The sequence below is a fragment of the Carica papaya genome, chromosome 6 (genome assembly GCF_054855325.1).
Source record: "Carica papaya isolate Zhongbai chromosome 6, ASM5485532v1, whole genome shotgun sequence".
In the NCBI taxonomy this organism is placed as follows: Eukaryota; Viridiplantae; Streptophyta; class Magnoliopsida; order Brassicales; family Caricaceae; genus Carica; species Carica papaya.
Window position 1 is genome coordinate 36,639,731 of NC_142314.1, and position 18,515 is coordinate 36,658,245.

The 18,515-nt window shown below is 35.8% G+C and overlaps 1 protein-coding gene across 1 annotated transcript; it reads right to left on the bottom strand.

The window, feature by feature from the left end:
• Positions 1 to 375: 375 nt before the first annotated feature.
• Positions 376 to 7,835, bottom strand: LOC110824761 (uncharacterized). Its single transcript, XM_088223417.1, has 7 exons — positions 5,034 to 7,835; positions 4,469 to 4,945; positions 3,822 to 4,316; positions 2,916 to 3,719; positions 2,294 to 2,803; positions 1,538 to 2,014; positions 376 to 1,379 (listed from the first exon to the last, which is right to left on the bottom strand). Exons 1-7 carry the CDS (start codon positions 7,833 to 7,835, stop codon positions 513 to 515), a joined length of 6,432 nt encoding a protein of 2,143 aa, XP_088079543.1. The 3' UTR covers positions 376 to 512.
• Positions 7,836 to 18,515: the final 10,680 nt, after the last annotated feature.

Here is an 18,515-nt window from a genome sequence, read left to right on the forward strand (position 1 = left end):
GGAGAGCTTGGAAATATAAGGTACATATTCTATTACGATCTTGAAGAGAAATTTCTTGGTTATTTTTTTTAGAATGTGATCGTTAGGAGGTTCTTGGAGGACTTCAAAATATTATATACAGATTCTATTACGGTCGTGAATGGATATTTCTTGGTTATTTTTTTAGAATGAGATGATTAGGAGCTCGATGGAGAGCTTGGAACTATCAGGTACGGATTCTATTACGATTGTGGAAAGGTAATTCTTGGTTGTTTTTGGGTATAGCTATGAGACCAGAACAAAAATATAGCATTTTAGTTGAAATGAAATAAAACGAAGCTTCTCATTTCAAAGGAGGAGAAACTAAACAAATGAATTGAAGAAAAGGAAGTAAAATTTTAGAAGTACAAAACTATAGGATTGCATTGTGGTGTTAGTATAACACAAATGTTATTTACTTGTATTATTAAATAGGATTAAATTTTAAAAAAAATACTAATACTAATAAGATTAGAACTTACAATCGTAGAGCTTCACGATTGTATATGACTTCGATCGGATGTACCAGCTGCTAGCCTTTCTTGGTACAACATACATACAGTGGCATTAAGATCACCCTCCCAACGCCACTCATGACATTCTTTTGTCAGCCATACTCTGCTCAGCAATGGTGTGCTCAACACTCCTTCACAAAAAATCACCAACCCATGGCATTTATTGACAATCATTTCCTCCAATGCAGGAAACTTGAACCTGCAATTTGATGAGCAGAAAAAACACAGGTTTGATAAACCATCAAATTCTATACGTCTTAATTTCCCAAAAACAATTTCTTCTTCTGTTTCATCTCCCTCAGTTGAAACCACTTCTCTCAGCATTTCACACTCTCTTATCCTCATCTCTGTGAGCTGTTCCAGCCTTCTAGCAGCTGAGGATGTCACCAATGTCATCAATGATTTACACCCCCATATATCCAAGGTTTTCAGATTTGGAAATGAGACTGAGGATGGTGTTAAGCTTGTCAAACCATCACAAAACCATACTTCCAAGGTTTCGAGATTCTGCAGAGCTGATTCAAATTGACTGCCATGGATTCCTACATGTTGTATCCAAGGAAGAGTATCTAGCCTTAGATATCTTATCCGAGTGAATATCCCAGTGTATTTTCCTCCTCCTCGGTATGGTATTAGTTCTGGGAAATAACTGCATCCAATACCCAACTTTTCCACATCATGTATTCTCTCAAGAAAATCCAGAGGCATGACAGCTGATTCACTATGAAAGCACTGCACCAGAAGAAATTTTGTTTTGGAAAATAGGTCTGCTGGAGAAATGTTGCTGTAGGATATCATTGTGATGTCTTCCTCCTTCAATGACATTATTTCCAAGTTGGGAAGGACCTGAACCAGTCAAAATAAAATCAAATATAGATCTTGGTCTTTAATGTTCTTCTTCCTTTGAATTTTATCTATCATCTAAAGAGCTTTAAGAAAAGTAAGTAGGTTGAGTAAGGTTAATGGAATAGCTCTGAAAAAAAGACAACATAATAGTTTAATACCTTTTCAACCAACACAAGAGGCATTTGCAGGTCTGGGACATCAAGTCTACTATCTTCATATGAATGGATTACATATTCTGGAGAAAATAGCCATAGTTTCTCGCAGTGATACACATCCAGTCGTTTTAACTTTGGCCATTCAGTAGTATGCTTACTGGGGTAGAAACTTTTGAGTTCTGGCAAATTCCTAAATTCTACCGATGATACTTGAGGAAACACAAAGTTAAGGGATGCAGTTTCTTCTCCTTCATGTTTTGAAACAATGTACTCCACTCCACAGTTCTCTATCATAAGTTGCTCAAATTGCAGAAGACTTCTAGCTGCAACAGCCGGGAAAATTGTCGATAGATTTGGACAGTTTTCGACCTTCAGTATCTTTAGCTCAGACAAGGAGGATGCTGAAATGCAGTTGCTCCATATTTGTTTCAGGTTATCTATATGCAAGATTACGACTTCCTTAAGCTTAGGGAGCACAACCTACGAAAAACTCATCAAAATTGTTAATTTTGAATTTGCTTAATATGATTGAACTTAAGAATAAACAAACTGATTTATCATCATGTTGAGTTTACAGGCTTGCTACTGGATATGAAATGATGGATAAAACTATACAAAAATTATTCCTGGATAAGAAAACACAACCATAACCAGACGGCCTATTCTGATTATTTTGACCAACGTGCAGTCAAATAAGTTAATTATATAGATGATAAAAAAAATGAGAGATGGGAATTGTAGGAACGTAGTAAAAGTTACCTTATCCCTGAAAAGTGATGCAACAGGGTTATCAGCATCACTGTTGCTAGAACTTTCAATGTTTCCATCATTAGTGACCGCTAGATTTTGCTCCTTGAGGAACGTTGAAGAGAATGTGATTAATTTGGGGCAGTTCCTGATGGTAATCTTTTCCAAGGATAGACATTCAAGATCATTGCTTCCCAAACAGAAATTTGTTAGGTTGGGCAAAGACTCAAGAGAAATGGAGTTAAGCAAAGGGAATGCCAATTTAACTCCTGTAATTTCCCCAGCATCTTCTGTGGTAATTACATTTTCCATCAGGGCGCAGTTCTCTATTTTCAACTCTTCCAGTTGATCTAGGCTATGCATCATGGAGGGACACATTAGGTACCTCAAGTTGTTACAGTTTTGGACTTCAAGAAATTTCAGGTTTTTGAAGTTGAAAGGTATTGATGGGATCCTATTCCACATTTCCACCAACTCTGGGAACATTGAGAGCTTCAGATGCTCTAAGCTGTTATATCCAACCTGCCAAGACAAATAAATTTCAGGAGTCATAGATCAGAGACAAATATATACAAGTAATAATGAATACATAAAAATAATGTACATATCCTTATGTTGATAAATGAGATCTTACCATCTCTGCGGACATCTGTTTTATGGTGGAATTAAGGTCACCATTCCAGCTCCCTTCATTTTCTCCTTCAGCCAATTGTATCTTCTGCAGTTTTGGTGTGCTCAAGGCTCCCTGAGAGAAGAATTTCATCCTTGGGCATCCTCTAATGAAAACTTCTTCCAAGGATGGAAATTCGAGAGAGTAATCTCCAAAGCAGAAACTTCGAAGACTCGGCAAACAATGAAGTTCTAAAGATTTCAATGTGTTGAATATAATCCCATCTTTGACTTCACCCCCAAGGTAAACTATGATTTCTTCTATCATTTCACAATCAGATATTCTTAGCTTTTGGAGCTGCACCAAGCTCCTGGCTGTACACTTTGTCACTAAATTTACCAATTTATGACATTTTGATACCTCCAGAACAGTTAGATTCTTGAATATTATCGACACTATTTGTTCAGGCCTTAAGCCAGGAAGAACAAGGCCAGGTTCGTGTTCCTCCTTAAGTAGATGCTTTAACTCAGGGAGTTTCGACAACTTTAATTCACTTAACTTAGTCAGTCTCCTGGCACGTATTTCCTCCTTAGCACCCTCTCTAGATTGAAATATGTACTCAAAGGGGGCTTCACTCATATTAAGCTTTTCAAGATTTGGTAGTAACTGCATGAAACCAAGGGGTGGAAGGATCGGTCTCTTAAGAAAGTCTATCAGTTCAAGGACTTTTAATTTGCATAAGTATACTGCTGAAAATTTTCCGTGCCATATCTCTGTCATAGCATCAATTCTTTCCAACTTCAACTCCTCCAGGTTAGGAAAAGTCTCCTGAAAGATTAATTTTCAGTATTAATAAACAAGGTATTCTTCGTATCCCTTCTACAATATGTGGACATGGTTTTAAAAGTTAAGATAGTACTATTCTCATACCTCATCAACCAGGAAGAGAGGGTGTTGAATTGAAATCTCTGTTTGCTCGTCTCTTTGTGTTTGCAGGAACCAAGGAGCTCCTGAAGCAAATACACTCACTTTGTCACATCCATGTAAGTGCATTCTTTTCAGCAATGGCCATTCTGTAGTATGCATTCCGGGGTATATACTTCTGAGTTCTGGTATGTCCCAAATCTCCAAGACAGTTACTTGAGGAAATACAAACTTGGGGATTGCTGATCTAGATTCCGGAAGCTCAGGCCCTAGAGGTTCAAATATTGATTTTAATGAGTGGCAACAATTTACCCGCATCCGGTCTAATCTCTGGAGCCTGTTTATCATATTGGACGGGAAGACCGTTAATAGTTTTTTGCAGTTCCATACTGCAAAGTAATCTAGTTTGGAGAAAGCATCTGGGGCGAGTTGGCTGTTCCATAGTTTTTCCAAGTTATCCATCTCCTCAATTAGCAATCTCTCTAAGTTGGGTAGCTTGACCTGTAGAAAGTAATTATTGATTAAACAATAATATCATCTGTGATTGGGTACAAGGGAAATTGGGAGAGAGATTTCAAGTTTTAGACTTCAGAATTGCAATTGCAGAATTAAGAACGAAAACAAAACAGGAAAAAGAAGAAAGATTGAGTCACCTTGTCATCAAAGAGAGGTATTGCTTCTCTTTGAGATTCTGCTGCCAATATTCTCTGATCCCTTGCAGTGTTGGAGATAAATGACTTCAAATCAGGACATTTCTTTATCACCAACCATCTCAAGGATGGAAAGTCAGTTAAACTTCTAGCACAAAATCCAGTAAGTTGGGGAAGATTTTCAAGCCTCAGGTCATATAGTTCAGGGAAGAACAAGTCATTCATGTTTCTTTCATCCTGTAACCTTTCTGTTACTATGATCTTTTCCACCGACTTACAATCACGTACTACAAGTGTTTTGAGTTGCAGAATATTTTTAACCATAGATGATGAAAACACATATTTTAAATTGTCGCAACCCTCCAAAGTCAAGGTTTTCAGCTTCTTTAGGCAAGAAGCTACTGCTGAGGATTGGTCAGGCCATATCTTTGCTATGTTCACGGATGACAATTTCAAGTCTTCCAAGTTGTGGAACAGAATCTGCACGCATTACAGATTTGGATTTTTATGGCAAGGCAGAAACAATATGGAACCTTTTAGCATAAATAAGCAAACCCAAAAATAATACCTTTTCATCCAAAAGTAGCGCGGAATTTGATGTTCTACTTTGAAATGTTGGAGACAAATTTTCCTTGTAGTGGAAGCTGACGAGTTTCTGTAGATTTTGTAGGGTCAAGGACCGTAATTGATGAAGGTCAACCTTAGATGTTGTTTGATTATCAACAGCGGGCACCACTCTTTCCTCGGTGACGATCCCTGGTATGTTCTCACAATCAGTAATTTCAATTTCCTGAAGTTGCAGAAGGCTCTTGAAAACGGACAAAGGGAATAGCCTCTCCAGTTTTTGACAACTTCCCACTTTTACTGTTCTTAATTTGCTGAAAGACCCCTCTCTAAGTTTCCCATGACATATCTTCTCCAGGTTGATCAAATTATGGATAAACAATGACTCTAAAACTGGAAAAGCATTTGAAGTAAACCATGGCTCCTCCATCGAGTTCACAATATATCGAATCTTGGGATTATTACTGAGGTGAAGATGCTTCAGTCTTGGAAAACCTTCTTTATCCAGTTCCCAAAGAATACTCCCTCCGTCCTGCATTTCATCTAAATATAGTTCTTCAGTTTTTTTCAACAGCTTATGAAGCCCATCGTCCCATTGGAGGTTTGTACAGTTTTTCAGTTTCAATGTTCTTGAGGTTTCATACTTAGCAGTCCAGTCAGAAACATCTCCTATGAATATTCTAAATCGGTCCAACTTCTCGGAGAATAAATCTTTGAGCATAACTTGTGCGTCTGGAATATGTATCTCTAGAACTGTAAGTTGAGGCAAATGCCTAAACTCTGAAAGGCTAATATTACTTACCTGTTTGTCAAGGTCTTCAGTATCCCATCTGTTAAAGCTGTTGCCCATGTAAAGCTGCTCTAGTCGTGACAGGTTCGACATGATACCTGCTGGAATTAGTCTCAGCTTGGAGCAGTTACTCAAATCTAATAACTGCAACCGAGTCAATTGTCCTAAATCCATTGGCAGTTGTTCCACATTTGATTCTAGAAGGCTGAGAATTTCCAGTTTCTTCAGCTGTCCAATTATGGTGATGTCTCCCAACACACAATGATCGAGACACAAGGTTCGAAGATTAACTAGCTGATGAATTGAGGGAGGCAATGGTGAGAGATTCATTTCAGTCAAATCAAGCACTCTAATTTCCCTTGTCTCTGCAAAAAAGTTTTCCGGGATTCTTAAAGAAGGATCCTTATTGCAGATGTAAAAGAACTTCAATCTTGGGCACTCAAGCTCTTCTGGGAACTCACTGATATTATTATAAAACAGAGAGATACCAGTGCAATCTGCATTAGGCCAATCTTTTGGTCTAACCTCATTTCTCAATACCGCAAACATATGCCAATCGCGAGCTGCCACAGATACTGCAACATCACGGACAACATCATGTATGGCGAATTCTTTACTGTTTGAAGCTTCGAGTAGCAAACCAGAAGCTTCGAGATTGCTCAGCAAAGTGTGTACTCTATCTTGTGCCTCCTCAACTGTATCAGTATGTTGGAACAAACCCAAGCCAATACCATGTTTCAATAAGTCTAGAATCATAGAAGAACCCATAGCACCACAGAGTAAGAAAGTTGACTTAAGTTCTTCACTTTCCAGGTGATTGTAACTCAACTCTATAGTTGAATATACAACTGCCTGCATTCCGGTGAAGTTTCTTGAGGAGGGCCTTGTCAGTTCTCGTAGTGCGTTCTTCCACCAGGGCAGACTTTTATTTTTCAAAGCTCCTGCAACTGATACAATGGCAATTGGCAAACCTGCACATTCCCTGACAACTTCAGTTGCTGTAGACTGCAATTCAGAACTTTCAACGATATCTCCTGTAATGTTCTTGAACAGCTCCCATGCTTCATTTTCCTGTAAGATTCCAACTGCAAAATTTTTATGACTATCCATTCCACATGACAAGACATTGTGATCCCTTGATGTCAATAGTATCTTGCATCCCGGGTGAGCCTCTCCAAATGGAATTCCTACTTCCTCCAAGTCAAGTCTCTCCCACAAATTGTCTAAAATTACTAGGATCCTCTTCTCTTTCTTCAACCTATCACAAAGCCTATCCGCACGACCTGATATACTCTCTTCACGAAATTCCAGACCCAACTTGTCTGCAAGTTCCCCTTGAATCTTCTTAATGTCTTTCCTCTGCGAGACCTTGGCCATGACCACCATGTTGAAAATTCCATCCTGCTTGGCTTTCTTGGCAACTTCTTTAACTAGTGTGGTTTTGCCAACGCCTCCCATCCCATACACTCCAACCATGTTGACATTGGGATCCTTTAAGGCCTCTGTAACTCCATTCATGGTGTGCTTTCTTGACTCAAATGCCTCGTAACCTTTCGAAACTGTGATCCAAATCCCTTGTGGAAGATTACGATACCAGACCTTATCAAACTTTCTTTCTTCCTGTAGTTTAGCAACACTTTTGGTCTCCTTTGCTGCTCCCTTTCCAGCTCGATAACGGGACCTCAAGCCAATACACGACCTTCTAAGCCATCCCTTTCGTGCAAATTCCTCACCTTCACCGACAATTTTCTCTGCATCTTCAATGATCTTGTCAACTTCTTTCAGCCACCTTGCCGCAACAGCTTCGATCTCATCCCCTCTTCTTGTAGCCTCATCAACAGAATGTTGCACCCCGTCTCTTTCATCTTTTAGTTTCTGGAGCTGCTTCTTGAGGCTTTGCAGATTGCTTTTGTAGTTGAAGACATAACCAATCTGTCGTCCAATGGGAGCAACACAATGGTCTAAAACTACAGAGGTAAATGCAGTAACAAACTGCAGAGTTATCTGTGCAGCCATTTTCTCCTCTTCTTTTTACTGTTTCTTTGAACAACACCGTGAAGGAAAGGCCAAAAAGAAATGAAAGGCAAACAGAACACCCAGAAATACTAGTTACAGAACACTTCCGAATTTGTTAAAAAAGATTTGGATTCAAAATTCCATATCCAGAAAAAAAGGTTATTGGTAGGAAGCAATGAACAGAACTTGTTCATGTGGCTCAAATGATCCGAACTTATTGTGGTCAATTCCCCATTGCCATGCCAAAAAACCACATTAGAACATAGAAAAGAAAAAGTCAGTTCCCTTTTTTAAATCTGTTTAGTTGCACTGTGGATTTCTGGGTCTCTCAATTTCATTTGAAGAAGTGAAAAAAATTCCAACTTGTTGTATATAATTCATTTTTGTCTCTATAGGGTTAAAATACTGTCGACACCTCATTTTTGCTTGATTATTTATTGTCAAAGTGGACTTCCATACACACACACACACAGATATATATATATATATATTATGACATTGTATTTATCAACCATACATATATATCTGACATTATATACATATGGGATGTGTGTTCATATTCATTCTGTGTTGACGAAAGGAGCATGCACCAAGTTGCTGCTTAAAATATTCCAACCATGTATATTACTTGGAATATCAGGCTGTATATTACTATGACTTTTCTTGTTCTTGAAGATCTTATTTTGTTGACTTTTTTTGGTTGACCGCTTCTTTTACGCTGCTTCTTAATTTATAAATAATTAAAAAAAAAAAATTGTACCGAGTAAACAAGCTCGAAGATACCAAGCTTTTTAAAATAATTAATTAATAATTACTATTTGATTATTTTAAATAGTATTAAAAAATTATTTAAAAAACACATTCTGATTTACTTAATTTAATTAATCAATTTATTGAAAATTATGATATTTATAATAATTTAAACATAATATAACATTATTATTAAAAATTGATAAGTCTAGTTTTATTTTTACTTTTTTTAAAAAAATAATTATTAAATTTTTTTTCTTATTTAACTAATTTTATGCAAATTATATATTTTTTTTCTTAAAATACTTGCCAACAACCAATGAACTTAGATTTAATTAGCACCGTAAAAAATTATTAAAATAAAAAATAACTAATTAAAACGTTATACTAACTATAACTACCGATACAGTTTAGATTTTTACGTTTAACGTAAAGATCACGTGCTCAGACTTTGTTAAGAATGTAAAGTTTGTTACTTTATGAGTTTATTAAGTGTTAACGGTGATTGATGTATAATTTTTTATTTAGTAAAGACAAAAACTTAATTTGTTATTGTATTAGTGGGATTATAATGATTAATTTAGTTTTAGACTCGGAGAATCATTACGCATACAGGTAAAAAAAAAATATTTCATAGTGGTTAGATTTTCTGAAATGGCGAAAAGAACTAAAAAAATTAAGACTAATAATTAGCCGATTGATAAAATATATTTTATTAATTATATGACACACACATATAATACAACTTTATAAGTAGAACATATAGTTATACTATAACCCATAACTTCTTATAAAAATATGAAAGTATTAACTATTAGCTATCGGTTAATTAATAGATATATCACACAATAACTTCAATTACAAACAACTTATGTTGAAGTTTAGAATTTTTTACAAGTTTTTAATCAAACATTTTCTTATCTATTCTTTAAAAAGTTCTTGAACCAGTGAGCCGAGAGTTTGGGATATCTTTTCAACATGTTTTTGTAATCGACATAGTTAATGCCAAATCGAACTGTATAGTTAGAGCTCCATTCAAAGTTGCCTAACAACGACCATGTAAAATATCCTTTGACATGTTGATGTAGATAATCCACATGGGCATGCATGTATGAATAAATATATACATATATATGAAGAAGAGGAAGAGAGAGGGATAATGAAGATAAAAACACTTATTCCATGGATTTTTGAAGAAAGTAAAGGTGTTGATGGTAGTAATTGATAAGCATATTGTCCATAAGGGCTTTTCAAGTGTTGATGCAACATTATTCAACTCATCAATCCCTTGTTTTTCAAGGAGAATTGCAAATACTCCCAAAATACATATACATATATATATATATATATATATATATTTCAAAAGAACAAGTTAACAAAATTTATCAAAAGATTAATTCTGTAATTTAGACTTGGTAAAACTAACCTAACATATTTTTTGATCTTTTTATAACTTTTTTTTTTATCTTTTACTTTATCAAACAATACGAGATTGGTAACAAATAAATTTTTTATTGCAAATAAATTTTTTAATCTTTTCTTTTCATCAGCATATAATATAGCATAAACAAATATAAATTTTATCACATCTCTATTATCATGTAAAGCGTTTGATTGATATGTGAATATACAATATAATATTAGTATGCATTTGTTAGTTGTTTGTTGATGAAAATCTGTATGTAAAAGACTTACTGGATACCCGAAAAAAGGGCGGATAGGTCCGGTACATAGAGAACCCTACCGTGAACGTTACTTCAGTCAGACGAGGCTGAGAAGTCCCTTACCAAAAAGGTTTGGGAGATATAGTTCACCTTTATACCGGATGGGATATCGAGGCGATGGAATGTTTAGCATCCATTACTAAACAGGGTATGGGAATGACCGGTTAATTAAAAAATTGGATATCGGGTTCATGGGTAGGGGAGACATCCCTTTGTACCCCAAGGGTACCAGTAAACAGGTAAGAAAGAAAAGTTATTGCTTCTTGTTCTCTTATTTGTTAAAGTAAAAAATAGTATGGATATGGGTCTTCATAGGTTGTCTTTGGAAAACTCGTTATGGTAAGTATTAAACAAATATATTCAAGTTTAAATATATTTAAATAAAGCAAGAGCTCTATTAGTTATTTTTCTGATTTTTACCAATCTTCAGTTTTTTGTATATGTGACTAGTGTGATATTCTTACTAAGTTAGTGTAACTTGCCCTTTCATTAACTATTTTAGATCAAGAGGACTAAGATCTAAATCTCGATCAACAAGAGGGTTGTAATAGTTCATTATTCAGACTCCCTTCAAGTGCTAGCAAATGTTGTCTTATGATGCTTAATTATTCGCTTTTCATTATATTTTTTTAATTACTGTTTGTTTTTTAGAAGAGACATTTCCGTAACCCGATTGGGCATTCAAAATCATTGTGTAAGGAATGTAAACTCTAACTTTATCAATTGCTTCCACATTTAATTTATGAATTTATTTCCATTTAAGCAAACAGTACGATTTCATACCTCAACAACTAAGAAACGTAATTAAGGTCTTTATTTCAAATCAATGAATCAGATAAAAATCACGATCAAACAATCAATAAATAGAAAAACAATTAAAAGTAATAATTGTAACATCCCGAACCTCATATCGGTGGGTACGGACGTTAGCATAATATTTTCAACTAGTGGAACAGATAAATATTAAATATGCAGCAGAACTACACTTTAATATACATCGCTTGTGACAGAATAATTATTTGTTTACAAATAACTGAGGCATCTAAATTACGTTACAAATCTAAAATAGAAATTAACAAGGTTTTTCTTCACCATCTTCTATTGATCTTGAACTTGTTCCTCATCTCCTTTAACTTGAATAGGGATGAATTGAGATGAGCTTCACGAGCTCAGTAAAAAAAATAATTCTATAATGGAGACTTACGTACATACATTCACGTAATATGTTAAATATAATAATTTTTATTATCAAAAAAATGTCAAACAAGCATCACAATCAAATTACAAAACAAAATAAATCATCTCACAAAACATATTCTAATCCTCACTCTTCTAACCTAATTCTTGTTCTCATTTCAAATCACACTTATGGATTCACAGATTCCTCAAACCAAAATGGGTTTACTCACACACACATATCACTCCACTCAAATTTATAATTTTACATTATTTAATCTTTTAAAGCTTAATTAGATTACCATCGCGCGATGCCGTTTATATCATCGTCGAGGAGAGGTGAAATGGATCCTCCCATCGCATGGATAGCACACATATAAAATCTCATATTAGCCACAGCAGTTACGTTTGCTAGGTGACCAATTCACAAATACCTATCCACGTCTAAATTAGGTTTCAAACTCTATCCATGTGCAGGTTCACCATTCCTTGTGAACTTCAATCACACACGCACCCTCTTCTCTCCGATTCAGACTAAATGAGTAGGTATTCAGAGTCCTTACACTCTACACTCTATCCAAATGTCTTTTATTCCTAATTCATTCATTTCATACTTAAAATCTTAATTCTACGTATAATAAAACACAAACACACACACAATACACGATATCATCATGTACATCAGAATCATATATTTTCAAACCACTTTTTAAGTCATCTTGTACCATATCACACAGCAAACACAAGATACTCAGATTCCTCGCGTAACTGTATTATATCACACACCAAGTACAGTGTACCCAAATTTTACACGTACACACACTGGTTGTACATTTCACACGTATAGCGTGTGTACAATATATTAATACATATACACAAATATATTTATATTCACACACACACAATATCTATCAAAACATACGCATATATTCATACTTGAACACGTACACACAATCACATACAACATATCATATATATATTTATTCACATATTTGCCCTTATCAGTTCTATTCTTATCAATTTTGTTTTTATCAATTCTGTTCTTATTAATTCATATCACATTTATCGTATATTTTTATATATATACACACACACATACGAACACAAACAAATACAAATTAGACATACTAATTATATTCCTATTACACTACATATACATTTAAACATTCACACACAATGTACTGTACATATACACATATACATAAACATATAATTTATGTCTTCATACAGAATACACATAATTCTTACCTACGGTATGATCAAAAAAGCTTTGGGAATCCTTTCTAACTCGTTCTATAGTCCTCTCAGAAATTCGAATATCGTTTGAATAATTTTTCTCATTTATAATAGAAAACACAAATATTAAATTATGAATAATTTTAAAAATCATATTACGCGAAATTAGGAACGAATTTTACCTTGGGACACGCAGTCCCAATTGCCAATGTCACCACGCGCCATCATACGCGTGTTATCAAAAATGTCAGACGCTGATGATCGAATCAGCGTGCGTTGTCACAAGCAGTGCACCAACATTATATTGGTCACTACACTTTTATTTTTTCTTCCTTCATTTTATTTTTTTTCTTTTTTTTTTTTTTGCTTTCTTTTTTCTTTCTTTCTTTTTTTTTTCTTTTTTCTTCTCTTTTTTTTTTCTTTTTTTTCCTCATTTCCCGCAACTCCTCTTCTTCTCTTTTTTTTTCTTTCTTCCTTCTTTTTCCTTTCTTCTTCTTCTTCTTTCTTCTTTCTTTTCTTTTTTTCTCTACCCATCACGTCTCCTCTTTCTCTCTTTCCTCTTTCCTGTGACGTCTCCATTTTCGTCGCATTTCACCTCTTCGACTGCCGCTCGCTCCTCCTCCTCACGCGGCCAAGGCTCCTTCCCTCACTCTGCTCTCTCGACCCAGATCCTCACTCAGCTCGGCCTCTTCTCTCACCCACTCAAACTCAGCTCTCCTCCTCTCTTTCTTTTTCTTTTTTTTTGTTCTTTCATTACATATACACATATATATATATATATTTGCCACTTTATTTATTCTCTTTCTCTCTACATTCTTCTTCTTTTTTTCTCTTTTTTTTCTTAATTTATAATTATTGTATATTTTTTTTTCTTTTTTATCCAGCTAGGCACAACCTGGGTATTACAATAATTTTAATCATACGATAGATCAATCAAGCAAGTAGGACAATATAGAAAAATAAATAAATAATCGAAACAATTGTGAACTAACCGGTTTTGGCTCAACTTTTAACATGTAATTATTTTTAAAAATTTTTAATTTTTTATAAAAATACAAAATTATATATCGTTAAGCCTCAATTAACCGTAACGGAGAATAAAGTGAGGGATCCTTACCTGGATCGTTGTTTCGAGACGTCAAACTGTCTACTACGCCTCCTAACGGGTACCAAATTTTTTGAATTTTTCTGTATAATCCAAAACATTCATCACATACCTAAAAATACCCCCCAAACTTAAATTTTTACCCTTTTTTCCAAAAATTATTTTTAATCTCGTCTCTAATTTATTTTTTCTCAAAATTTTAATTAAATAAAAATAAATTAAATTAAATAATTTTTTTAATAAAATAATTTAATAATAAAAATATCTTGGACTATTTTTCGGGACTAGTCAGCCACGTAGGACTGCCCAGTCAAAGTGTAAAAGGAGAAAGTTCGACCACGTAGGACCGCCCAATCAGCAGTCTCGACGAACCGGAGTACACCACTTGGCAAGGCACGCTGACGTGGGTGCTACGTGGGATGCCACGTTGGTGATCCTTGTGCCCCACAATCGGACGGCCTAGGATCGATCCCACGCGCATGGACGGCACGGATTCATTTTTTCTTTAGGCGCGATCGAATGGCTGAGATCAATCATGATGAACAGTCTATATTCGTTTCTTCCTTATGCGCGATTGAACGAACGAGATCAATCGTGCTGGACGGTCAACATCAACGTAGGATAGGTATAAATACTTTACATCACACAGGAACCTAAACCCTATCTGCCACCCCCCACCAAAGAAAAAGAACCAGGCGCCGAAGAATGAGGCCGACCGCCAACCGTGGTCGTACCGAAGCCACCGCTGACCATCGTCGTACCAGAGACACAGCCGACCGCCAAAAAAAAGTAAAAATTCCTCCTATCTGTTCGGAATTCGATTCTAAGCACCCTTATGACCAAATTGGAGTAAGATGGACGACAAATGAGCTGAAAATCATGGGCAAATCCCTACGGAGTTGTCGTGACCAAAATCCAAAATTTCTCTCATGAGCCCTTTTTTTATTTCCGTTTTATGTGATTTTTTTATCATTGTGTTCGCTCTTTTCTGTGCAGATTAGCCGAAGAAACAATCTCAGTATCAAATGAGTACCAGTGGAGCCACCAACCTAGAGGTCCCCCCCTCCCCTACCGATAGGTTCAATTTTTGTGATTTTTCGGCCAACCGAGACCCTCTAATGTATTTTTCTACAAGAATACGATCAAAACCGACCAGGTCAAGGCGAACCACTACCGTGAGTGGTGGAGCCGACACTGAATCACGGCGGCACTATCGTGCTGGAACCCCAAAATTGGCCGGAATGAGTTTTGAACACTGATTTTAGATTTTTGAGGTATTTTTAGGTATGTGATGAATGTTTTAGATTTCATAGAAAAAATTCAGCAAACTTGGTACCCATTATGAGGCGTAGTAGACAGCTTGACATCTCGAAACACCAATCCAGATAAGGATCCCTCACCCTATTCTCCGTTACGGTAAACTAAGACTTCATAATGTATAATTTCGTATTTTTATAAAAATTTAAAAAACACTAAAAATAATTACAGGTTACTAGTGGAGTCGGAACCGATTAGTTCACAATTGTCTTGATTTCCTATTTATTTCCATATATTGTCCTACTTATTTGATTAATCTACTATATGATTAAAATTATTACTTTTAATTATTTTTTCATTTATTGATTGTCTGATCGTGATCTTTATCTGATTCATTAATTTGAAATAAATGCCCCAATTACGTTTCTTAGTTATTAAGGTATGAAATCATACTGTTTGCTTAAGTGTCGTTTGATTGATATGTGAATATACAATGAGATATTGGTATACATTTGTTGGTTATTTGTTGATAGAAATCTGTATGTGAAAGACTTACTGGGTACCCAGTAAAAGGACGGACAGACTTGGTACATAGGAAACCCTTCCGTGAACGTTACTTCAATTGGACGGGGCTAGGAAGTCCTTTACCAGAAAGGTTTAGGAAATATGATTCACCCTTATACTGGACGGGGTATCAAGGTAATGGAATATTTGGCGTCCATTACCGAACAGAGCATTGGAACGGCTGATTAATTGAAAATTTTGATATCAGGTTCACAAATAGGTGAGACATCCCTATAGACCCTCAAGTGTACCAGTAAACAGGTAAGAAATGAAAGCTATTGTTTCTTATTCTCTTATGCCTGAAAGTGAAAAATGATATGGATATGGGTTTTCATAGGTTGTCTTTAGAAAACTCGTTATGGTAAGTATTAAACAAACATCTTCAAGTTTAAATGTTTTTAAATAAAGCAAATGCTCAATTATTTATTTTTCTGATTTTTACCAATCTTCAATTTTTTGTATATATGATTAGAGTGATATTCTTACTGGGATAGTGTAATTCACCATTTCATTAACTACTTAAAACCAAAAGAACCAAGATTTTGATCTCAATTAGCAAGAGAGTTGTGCGTAGTTCACTATCCGGACTCCCTTCAAGTTCTAGTGAAGGTTGTTCTAGGATACTTAGTTATTCACTCTTCGTTTTATTTCTTTAATTACCGTTTATCTTTTAGAATGAATATTCTTGTAACCTTATTGGGCATTCAAAATTATTGTATAAGAAATATAAACTCTAACTTTATTAATCACTTCTGCATTTAATTTATGAATTATTTCTATTTAATTTATGAATTTATTTCCATTCAAAATTATTGTATAAGAAATATAAAATCTAACTTTATTAATCACTTCTGCATTTATCACTCTTAACCCTTCGTTGTGAAAAGTAAGTATAAGGATATGAGTAGAGGAGGGCTCCTACTGAACAGGGCAGCACGAGATGGGTCGTTTCAAGAGGATGTCGATGGCTCTTTGAGATGTTAGAGAGACTCATCTCTGCCCAGCAGACGAAGGAAGAGAGAAGGAAGTTGTCTGACCCCCCACCACTGACACAGTATGAGCCACCCTTATAACGAGAGGATTCAATGCCATCTCGATACAACCATGCCCCTCCACTGTATCATCTAGCACCGCTACAATATAATCTAGTGCCCCACCATACAACCAGCTGCCACCACAGGGTCACCCAATCCCTCCCCAACATAATCTAGTTCCTCTTCAACAGGACTTGCAAGCACCGCGTCAAGGACCATAGGGATCGACCCTCTTATCGCCTAAACAACACCTACCACATCTGCATAAGTGCCCAGCACTACACGAGAGAGTGTCTACAGAATCAAAAATCAGGTCAGACCTCCACTCTATGGCATAATCTATACCCTCACCCAGCAGGATACTGAAGTCAACCCGTATGTGATACAGAATAAGTGTAAGAAAGAAATTTGCATTCGAGAAATTCTTGTGGTCCAAATTCTCCGAACGTGTTCCCTGATGAAATATCAAGATTGTTGTGGATGCAAAAGTTGAAGTTACTGTAGATCTTCAACTCGGCACCCACCCAATATCAGTCGCCCCTTACTGCATGAGTCGTGTAGAGGAGGAAGAACTGAGAAAACATATCAAAAAATTGCTGGATAGTGGTTTCATCCAACACAGTGTATCTCTTTGGGGTGCTGGAATCACAGAAAGGGGATGAGTCCCTCAGGTCGTATATTAACTACAGGGGATTGAACAGGGTCACGATCAAGAACAAGTAACTCCTTCCCAAGATTGTTGACCTTTTCGACCAGTTGCTGGGTGCCTAAGTCTTCTCTAAAATAAATTTGTGTTCGGGTTACTATCAGGTAAAGATCAAGGCAAATGACATTTTTCAAGACAGTCTTCAGAACTATGTACGGACATTATGAGTTCTTGATCATATCATTTAGACTAATCAATGCACCAACCATTTTTATAAACTTAATGAACAGGATCTTCAGACAATTCCTGGATCAGTTCGTTATTGTATTTATCAATGATATCTTAGTCTATTCAAAGAGCTGAGAGGAACACGCTCAACCTGGCTCAAGTTTTGCAAGTTTTCAGGGATAAGAAACTGTATACAAAATTGAGTAAGTGTGGGTTCTGTTTCGAGTAGATTACCTTTCTATGGCACATCATATCAAGGGATTGAGTATCAAAGAATCCCAAAAATGTTGAGGTAGTGCTTGGATGGGAGAAATTGACCTTAGTCAAGGAGATTCGTAACTTTCTAAGAATAGTAGATTATTACCACAGGTTTGTCAAAGGATTTTCCAACCTAGCTGCTCTTTTGACCCAGCTCATAAAGAACGTTAAGTTTGAATGGAACGAAAATTGTGAAATGAGCTTTATAGAACTCAAGAAACGGTTGACTATTACACCTGTGTTGGCCTTATCGAGTGAAACATGTAGATATACAGTGTATAGTGATGTCTCCTACCTGGAGTTGGGTTGTGTTCTAATGCAACATGCTAAGGTCATAACCTATAGGTTCAGGCAGTTAAAGAGTCATGAGAAAAATTAGCTCACCCACAACTTAGAACTTGTCATCATTATCCATGCCTTAAAGATCTAGCGTCACTACCTGTATGGGAAGGCTTTTGAGATTTTTACTGACCATAAGATCTTGAAGCACATACTCACTCAGAATAATCTAAACATGCATCAGAGGCGTTGGATAGAACTCCTCAAGGATTATGATTATAATATTTTGTATCAACCGAATAAGGGCAACGTAGTAGTCGACATGTTCAGCAAAAAAAGTGCAGGTATGTTAGCTCACCTAATAATTTCTGAATGCAGGGCAATAGAGGCCAAACAACATATACGAGTTCAGGACTTGAAGAG